We start from the raw sequence: 10591 nt of genomic DNA on the forward strand, positions 1-10591 counted from the left end.
TTAAATAAGATATCTTCTAAATTAATAGAGATATCTTGATATTTAAATAAGAAATCTAATTAAACTTGTTACAAATATATCTTATTTAGTTTAAACGATATCTTATTAAAGTTTATAAGATATCTTATAAACTATATAAGATATCTTTTGTATAGTTTCTTGTAAAGATATCTTATCAACTAAATAAGATATTTTTATTACTAAATAACTGAGACTACTATATACGGAAGCCTGGAGCTGCCTTGTGTAATTGTTTATAACTAAACCATATTTGATAATCATTGCGATAATGTTTTGTATATTGCAAAATGACGTCTTATTTATCGCAATAATTCGCTGTATCTAACACCAAGGCACTTTATTTAGCGCAATGATTTGTTAAATTTAACACTAAGAAGACTTAATTATCGCAATATTTGCTATATATATACAACAAGTCGCCTTATTTATGGCAATATTTCGTTATATCTAACAACAAGACGTCTTTGTTATTGCGATGATTTTATTGTGTAAAAACGGTACCACTTAATTAACGCGATTTACGATTTTTTTTCGCTTTAAATTTCGGAAGTTAAAGCTAAGTCATCATAATTATGGCGATAGCACATTTCAATTTACATATGTAGCGTGAGCAGCCATTCAACGGCCATTTTCGTTATGATCAACACCCGATCAACCAGACCATTTTAATAATTTCTTCATTTGACTAGAGAAGACTAAGTGGACCTACATACAAAGGAAGCTACCCTCATTCTGAACAATGCTTTTGGTAAGTAAATATTTCATGGTATCAACATAATAGCTACTGTTTGTTCTTTTTATACCACCAACTTGAAACGTGGGGGTATATAGAAATCGTTGCCCCCACCTGTCTTTCCGTCCGTTATGGTAGCCATGCAGGAGGTACCTTTTATCTGCGAGACTCATCCTTGTCCATTGAACAAAACTTAATAAAAATTTCACAAATTCTTTATAATATAATGCCTCTGTGCACCTTTTATTTCATATATTGATTGAAATTTATATTTTTTGGGTTTGCCATAGCAAAACAAGGACTTTTCCATCCCTTGCCAAAGGGTATTCATTTCTTATTCGCAACTGCAAGATCAACCTTAACCACTGAACAAAACTGACGGACAGACGACAATTATATACCATAATACATTTGTAGGTCCGTCAAAGTTTCGACAGGCGTATAAAAAACAGTTCAACTACTTTTACAAGCCGAAAAGGAAAATAGAAACGTGACGCCAGTAAACAAGACTTATTTTAATCTGAACATGCAAATTGAATATTATGTTATGTATTTTACATTAGACACATTCACAGAACAACACCATCTATTATGAGAGTCCCAGAAACTATAATAGTTGACAGTTTTCCTACTAATTCCACGTGTTTCCGAGTCATAGTAAACTCGAAATAGCCTACAATGCATTGCAGTTCATTGAGTCGATTGGTCAGTATTTTAAGGCCACAACAGCCTTCCGTTTTTGGAAGTTACTACATTTTTACTATGCAATATATTCTCACGTCAGAAAATCTAGAGTTCCCGACCTGTTTATAACAGGCATATATGGTTAACCATATCAAATCATATACAATTTTAATTGTGTCATCAAATAATCATTTTGAGTAGTGCTTTCTGATCCCAAGGGAAAAAGGGTAAATAAATTGTTTGGTTCCGATTCAGCCTGAAAAGAAGAAAGGAAAATAATCAACTTTAGTTTTTGTCGAGCCTGCAACTTTTGTTGCAGAAAGCTCGACATAGGGATAGTGATCCGGCGGCGGTGTTAGCTCACTTCTTCAAAGGTTTATATTTTAGAAGGTTAAAGACCTGGATGCTTCATACTTTTTATATAGATGCCTCATGTTATGAAGTTTCCGTCAGTCACATGTCCAATGTCCTTGACCTCATTTTCATGGTTCAGTGAACACTTGAAAAAAAAGTTCAGAATTTTTGTAATGTTGAATTCTCTCTTATTATAAGTAATAGGATAACTATATTTGGTATGTGCGTACCTTGCAAGGTCCTCATGCCCGTCAGACAGTTTTCACTTGACCTCGACCTCATTTCATGGATCAGTAAACACAGTTAAGTTTTGGTGGTCAAGTCCATATATCAGATACTATAAGCAATAGGGCTAGTATAGTTGGTGTATAGAAGGACTGTAAGGTGTGCATGTCCAACTGGCAGGTGTCACCTGACCTTGACCTCATTTTCATGGTTCAGTGGTTATAGTTAAGTTTTTTGTGTTTTGGTCTGTTTTTCTCATACTTTATGCAATAGGTCTACTATATTTGTTGTATGGAATGATTGTAAGGTGTACATGTCTAGCGGGTAGATGTCATCTGACCTTGACCTCATTTTCATGGTTCAGTGGTCAAAGTTAATTTTTTAAGGTTTGGTCTTTTTATCTAATTTTATATGCCAAATGTCAACTATATTTGGTGTACTGAAATGAATTATGATCTGAATGTCAGTCCCGCAGGTTTTATTTTACAATAACCTCAATTTAACGGTTCATTGCACAGTGTTAAGTTTTTGTGTTTTGGTCTATTTTTCTTTACCTTTAAGTAATAGGTCAACTATATTTGTTGTATGGAAGCATTGTTAGCTGTACATGTCTGCCTGACATGGTTCATTGGTCTTTGTTTAGCTATCTTGGTTAATGTTAAGTTTATGTGACAGTTGTAATAAAGCTTTATTCTTAGGACTATCAACATAATATCAATGATTAGTAAAGAAGGCGAGACATTTCAGTGTGTGCACTCTTGTTACACGTTGCATGCATATCAAAATGAGCAAAAATACAGTTTCTTTACATTTGAACTACTAAGAGCATGACTTATTTGAAATAGGTTTGTATTGATTATGACTTTCCGTGGTTTTATTTAAAAATGTTTTTAATTATTACTTTTATGTCAAAAAAACTACCACAGAGGAAGTTAGAAATAAGCAAAAATAAAAAGGGGCGGATGTTAGTCTGGTCAACAAGGTAACTGTGATTTAAAAACGGTTGAAATTACAATCCAAATGTTCCACACAAACCTCTCTTTAATCAACATTAACATCGTGATAGAATTTCAATATGATCTGTTTGGTAGAACAAAATCAACCTTAAGTCGTTTGCATATTTCAACATTAATCTCAAAATTAGACCTATAAATTGGCATTGAAAAAAAAACAGTTTTTAGAAAGCTTGTACGAGTTCGCTAGCAACCCTTTGCGGGTTTTTAATTTGATAGGTGACTTTTTGTTAAATATTTATTTGTTTTGAGATTGTTACACAAGTATGACTGATATACCCATTTTATTGCTATGTGACCTATTATAAAATTGAGAATGGAAATGGGGAATGTGTCAAAGAGACAACAACCCGACCAAATAAAAAAACAACAGCAGAAGGTCACCAACAGGTCTTCAATTTAGCGAGAAATTCCCGAACCCGGAGGCGTCCTTCAGCTTCCTATTATGTCTGTTTTGTTCATACATGTACATCGTTTTATATAGAATGGAATTTGATACGACTGTCATACAAGTGAGAAGTTTGGTGCTATAGAACCAGGTTCAATCCTACATTTTCTTCATTTGAAAATGCCTGTACCAAGTCAGGAATATGACAGTCGTTGTCCATCCGTTTGGTGTGTTTTGTCATTTGATTTTGCCATTTGATAAGGGACTTTCCGTCTTGAATTTTCATCGGAGTTCAGTATTTTAGTTCCATTTGATAGGATAACGTCATTAATTTTCATGGCATCAATTGACAATTGATGTTATGATAATTTACACACAAGCGCAAACGATGCATGGCAGATTTAAAATTTATGATTTGAGTTTTCTCTCAGTTTCATAAGAATGAAGATAACAATATGTATTTTAAGCTCCACGGCATCAATTGGTGATTTGAAGATTGCAAATACCCATTACTGGCTCTGCCAACGCCAGTAAAGTTAATTTGCGACCATCCAATTACGAAATGCTGCCGTCGCAGCTTAAAATATAATACAGTTATCTACTGATAAATATCTTTGCATACATTCATTTTGATCCAATCTTTAAGGCTATCTGAACATCTTCCCCAAGTTTACTATACATCAAATAAGACCATTTCAGTGGAACAAATGCAACAAAATAACAGTCTAAAGTTCTAAGTTGTACACTTTTATGTTTCAGATGGTACTTGCTCTTCTCCTGTTCTGCAAGGCCAGTGCTATTCCATATCCAGACATAGATGCCTCATTAGACGAACTAGTTGTATACTATACAAGTTTTTCATTTACAACAAAAGAAGTACTCGGGTTTTTACTAAACATACATCATATAATGCTGAGCGAAAGATCATTTTATAGAATTAAAAAACGTTTGAGATTGCAAAAAAGAGGAGTTGAAAGTGCTATATCTGATATTGTTACAAAAATTTTACAGTTAAGAAATGCAGGATATACCAATATAGGTTATCGATCTTTATGGAATGTACTTCGCTGCCTAGGCGTAAGAGCTTCACAACACACGGTTAGGCTAGTTTTGAAAGCTATTGACGGAGAAGGCGTTTTAAGGAGACAAAGACATAGGCTTACAAGAAGACGATACACTAGTAACGGACCGAGCTTTTGCATCCACGTCGATGGATATGATAAGTTAAAGCCGTTTGGAATATCTGTTCATGGTGGAATCGACGGTTTTTCAAGAAAGATACTTTGGCTGAAGGCTACAAGTTCAAATAAAAATCCCCGTATAGTTGCAGGACATTTTCTTGAGTATTTGAAGACAAGCAAGAGGGTTCCAAGGGTAGTACGCATGGATGCAGGAACTGAAAATGTTATAATTGAACGTATTCAAATAGCTTTGAGATCATTTCATGCTGATAGCATGGCAGGACATAGAAGTGTTTCAATAGGAAGATCAACTGCCAACCAAAAGATCGAAATGCTATGGAGTTTTCTGATGCGAAATTTCACAACATTTTGGAGGAATTTGTTTAAAGATATGGTAGATGAAGGTATACTAAACAATGCCGACCCTGTGCATCTTGAATGCATACGGTTTTGTTTCCTACCACTTATTCAGAGACATTTAGACATGTTTCTACAATCATGGAACTCGCACAGAATAAGATCTCAAAGAAATGTTGAATGTCCACATGGTATACCTGACGTTATGTACTACCAACCTTTTATTTACGATAAATATGACTGCTCTTATGAATTGCCGTGTGACATAGTTGTATTGGATTACTTAACTGATATATACGCGGATGCTGTTCTACCTAGAGGCACTAAAGAAGAATTTAGACAATTAATAAATACTCTCACGTTTTTAGATATCGAAGAATTCGATGTCATTGAAACTCCAACACAGGCCAAAGAATTGTTCAACTTATTATCAGGCGTAATATCACAACATTTGTTAAATCGATAAAAAAATTACAGATTTAACATTTATTATTCATGATAAGTATCTGTTATGTCACCATGTTGTCGAATATATGGACCCGAATATATATTCGCGCATGAGCTATTTGATCTGTTGATGCAAAGAACAACATTGAAGTGCATAATGTGTACATACTAATTTTCTTGTTTTTCGTTGATTATGCTTCCATTTTGTCAGAATCGATATAAATATTGAATGAAAATGTTCTGTTGTATTCAGTATTATAAAAATAGTTAAGAATAAATGCCTACTGTTTCTTTTAACAAGTCTTTCCAATGCCCGAGTCATCATTAATTTGATAACAGTCCGACACATTTAAATATGCCATACTGGTCTATTCCTTCATGATGTAGCTGAGTATCATTCAGTCATTTTTCATATCTGTTACAATAACCAAACACTTTTCCATAAAATTTAACGTGTCATACATAATCAAAATATTAAGAACAATCAAATCTTTTTTGGTGTCAACTCAATCAATCCATTTCATTCTTAATGAACTGGACAGAGTGTTGCTAAACTAAAGAGAAACACAATATACGATGTATCATGTCTGTCGTTCACGTCACTGAGTATAAAAGGGGGCATGGTTTCACATACACCACGATATTTGGAAGGTATCTAACGTCACAGTACCCGAATCGCACCGAGTACCAAAATTGCACCTACTAGTATTCAACAAAAATACTGAGGAAATCTTACTTGTTTTCATTGAGTCTAAACCCTGGGTATTTTTCGGGGTATATGTATGATTTGATACAATACACGTCATTCTACATTGCTGAACATATTTAAATATACAAAAACAGTAAAAATCAACAGATTTGTTTTTAACCGACCCTCATTGTCAATTAAAGATGCAAGTTATGATATAAGACAGACTTAATTGTATATATGTTTTATCCTTTTATTTCATGATCGATGAGATCAATGCGTTCAACGTAACATAGTCATCAAACTTGACTTATTCAGTGAGATGCAAATATCTGTATAGCTGCTTTTCATTCGTCTTTAGAAGATAATGTAAACAGGTAAATGCATGAAAAGTCGAGAAGAAGAGAAACACGTTTGTTTCTCATTACAATGCCGATTGGTTACTAAAGTATTGAAAAACACATCTTTCGAACGTAACAAAAATTAAGAAACCTTTATAGCATCAATTTAAGATATAATGATCATTTCTGATTTGAGTGGGTTTTCATTTTTCTATAGTACGATTTATCTCTGGTTAATTCAACGTCTTTGAATCTATATTGTTTTATGTATGTTGGTATAGATTAGTGCAAGACCAATTATTCAAATGTTTCCTCAACATCGGAATGGTGAATATTCGTGTCAATTCTTTTACATCACTGCACAATAAAACAATACTTTGGTTATATGTAGTCTAAAAAATCTTAAGATTTTGTCATTATCCACTTTCGATTCCAATGTATCTAGGGCATGTTATTGTAGTTACACAATAGATAAAAGTTGGTGTAGAAATAACCTGGCAAATGAAATTCATAGAGTCATATTACTAGTACCTAATGTTGCTTTATTGTTACATATATTTGTCTGTTTAAGCCGTTTTAACTATTTATGTTTTTTTTCAACCTGCACATTACGTCTACAAGCAGCCATCTATAGACTTATTAAAGAAAACATGTCAAGTTTTACTAGGGAAACAATTGTGGACACAGTTCAGAGTGGGTAGATTGTTTGAAGGTTTGCCTGTGTTTTCTGAGAAAAAAGTTCTCTCCTTTATTCAGCATTAAACTGTCCTATGTTCAACTGTAGCAAAGTGACACTCTACCTCTGGCCTTTGTTAGTCTTGTAAGATTTTTAATTTTAGTTTCTTGTGTATAATTCGGAGTTTAGTATGACGTCCATTATCACTGTACTGGTATACATATTTTTAAGGGGCCAGCTGAAGGACGCCTACGGGTGTGGGAGTTTCTCGCTACATTGAAGACCAATTGGTGGCCTTCGGCTGTTGTCTGCTCTATAGTCGGGTTGTTAACGTTTTGACACATTCCCCATTTCCTTTCTCAATTTTACCTGTACCAAACACTACAATTATTAGTGTGTTTTTGTTTCTAATAGTAAGTTTTATTGTTAAAGACTTCACGTAGGAGACGCTAATTGCATGCATTACCAAATGATTCTTATAAAATAACCGAAATTAAATGCCAGTTAAAACCAGAGAGGAGAGTAATATAATACATTAGGTGCTTTTCAGAATGATTTGGTTTAAATTTACGAGATGGTATCTGATAGTATCTGAGAACCTACATGCATGAACTATTTTTGGGAGAAATTGTATTTGCTTATACAGGAAATGAACAAATTATGACCGGAGCGGGTCCCCACTTAGGCATTCAATTGGCCCCCATTCATGAAAATTTCTGGATCTGCCACTGAGTTTGTCAAATTTTTGTTTCACAAAAAATACATTTGCATAATAATGGACTAAGCTTAAAGCAACGCAATTTACTAATAGTTTTACAGAAAGAACTCATGATCAATACAGTGATATAATGAGTACTGAAAATACACGACATTCATGTACATTAATTCTTCCTATTTATACCACAACTATGATTTAGGTAGCACTTCACAGTTCGATGTGTAGTTTCGCATTTTGATCACTTTTTCAAATATAAGAGCTAGTGTTCAATAAAATTCTTTTTTGGATAGCTGTTGATTAAGATTATTAAAATAGCCTTCATAGTGAGCATCAAGAGTATATAATGTATGAAATGTGGCCTGTTTTCTGTATGACAGTCTGTCTTTGCATATCCAGACCAGGCAATGGTTTGTCAATTATTGTAATATATTTTTACAACTTTTTGTTGCACGAACTTTGTGATTAATTTTGCGACAAAAATGGGTCGAGAGACACCCATTTTTTATTTGATCATTGGGTAGATAGATTATTGTCAACAGTTTCTGAAAAGGTATCACTCAAAGGCATTGAACTTCTAGTTTGATTCAAATTTTTGGGGAATATGTGACATTTTCACCCTTCTTTTTGCAAAATGTTACGTAAATAAATGCAAAATGTTCCCATGGATACACAAAACAGGAATTATATTTCTCTCTTTTAACTTTTGAAAATCAAATCTATGAAAGATACATTTGAACATGTATAACACAAACAGTTATGTTAATGTATTTGAAAAATATGAATAGAGGATGATGAAACATTTTGTGGTTCAATTTTAATTAATGTTTTTCTAACTATACAGTGCTATCTTGACATAAATGTAAAACTACGTGCATCAGAAGTCCAGCAAAAGACATGCACTTATCATATTATATGTTCGTACTATGGATAAACATTCGATTCAAAGCAAGTAATTGTTCAATAGGAAAAATACTGGTCAGTCCAATCGTACTAGTTAATGGGACTTGGTATGGTGACCTGTGTCTTTCTGCAATAAAACCTTTCGGAGTATCAAGTTAAAATAAAGATCAGTGTTGCTTAATTTCAAAGCGGGTTTAAATCACATTACATCATGTTCCATGATTGTGTTCGCTGCCATATTGTATAGACTTGATTGTAAATAATAAACATATGAAAAGCAATAACTTTCCTTTGCATACCTTTAAAACTCAATCCTTGTCACTAAATAATTGAAAACATGCATTTACTATTACGTTTACCCTCCTCTTTTCCCCTTATACGATTTCAAAGTTGTAACACTTGATTGTTTTGGTTCCCCTTGAGAGTTTGACTGTGTTTTTGGCAATCACACCACATGTTCTACTTGTTTTTGTTATACGTAGACATTATCTAACAACCATATACATCATATACGGAATGCATCTTGCAACCCAAGAAACCAAATACAGAGTGAGACTGTGCCTAACAACCACATACACCCCATACAGACCGTATCTAACAACACAGACACCATATACAGACTTCATCTAATAACCAAAAACACCATATACAGACTGTAACTAACAAACAGTGACACCTTATACAGACTGTATCTAACAAAAATAGACACCATATAAAAACAACTTCTATTTTGTTATACGTTGATAGTATCTAACAACCACAGACACCATATAAAGACTACATATAACAACCACAGACACCTTATATATACAGACTTTATCTTACAACCACAGACACCATATAAAGACTACATCTAACTACCACGGATACCATAAAAAGACTACATTTAACAACCAAAGACACCTTATAAAGACTACATTTAACAACCAAAGACACCTTATAAAGACTATATCTAACTACCACGGACACCATATAAAGACTATATCTAACAACCACAGACACCATATAAAGACTACATTTAACTACCACAGATACCATATAAAGACTACATTTAACTACCACAGATGCCTTATAAAGACTACATTTAACAACCAAAGACACCTTATAAAGACTATATCTAACAACCACAGACACCATATAAAGACTACATTTAACTACCACAGATGCCTTATAAAGACTATATCTAACTACCACGGACACCATATAAAGACTATATCTAACAACCAAAGACACCATATAAAGACTACATTTAACAACCAAAGACACCATATAAAGACTATATCTAACAACCACAGACACCATATAAAGACTACATTTAACTACCACAGATGCCTTATAAAGACTACATTTAACAACCACAGACACCTTATAAAGACTATATCTAACAACCACAGACACCATATAAAGACTACATTTAACTACCACAGATGCCTTATAAAGACTACATTTAACAACCAAAGACACCTTATAAAGACTACATCTAACTACCACAGACACCATATAAAGACTATATCTAACAACCACAGACACCATATAAAGACTACATTTAACTACCACAGATACCATATAAAGACTACATCTCCCTACCACAGATACCATATAAAGACTACATCTACCTACCACAGACACCTTATAAAGACTACATCTAACTACCACGGATACCATATAAAGACTACATTTAACAACCACAGACACCATATAAAGACTACATTTAACTACCACAGATACCATATAAAGACTACATCTACGTACCACAGATACCATATAAAGACTACATCTCCCTACCACAGATACCATATAAAGACTACATCTACCTACCACAGACACCTTATAAAGACTACATCTAACTACCACGGATACCATAT

At 33.5% G+C, this 10591-nt stretch overlaps 1 protein-coding gene across 1 annotated transcript; it reads left to right on the forward strand.

The window, feature by feature from the left end:
- The first annotated feature begins 467 nt into the window (after nt 1-467).
- On the forward strand, nt 468-5548 carry LOC134723807 (uncharacterized). Its single transcript, XM_063587354.1, has 2 exons — nt 468-769; nt 4178-5548. The coding sequence occupies exons 1-2, from the start codon at nt 761-763 to the stop codon at nt 5420-5422; spliced, it is 1254 nt and encodes a 417-aa protein (XP_063443424.1). The 5' UTR covers nt 468-760; the 3' UTR covers nt 5423-5548.
- The last annotated feature ends 5043 nt before the right edge of the window (nt 5549-10591 follow it).

This window comes from Mytilus trossulus, chromosome 6 (assembly GCF_036588685.1).
Source record: "Mytilus trossulus isolate FHL-02 chromosome 6, PNRI_Mtr1.1.1.hap1, whole genome shotgun sequence".
NCBI classification, from domain to species: Eukaryota; Metazoa; Mollusca; class Bivalvia; order Mytilida; family Mytilidae; genus Mytilus; species Mytilus trossulus.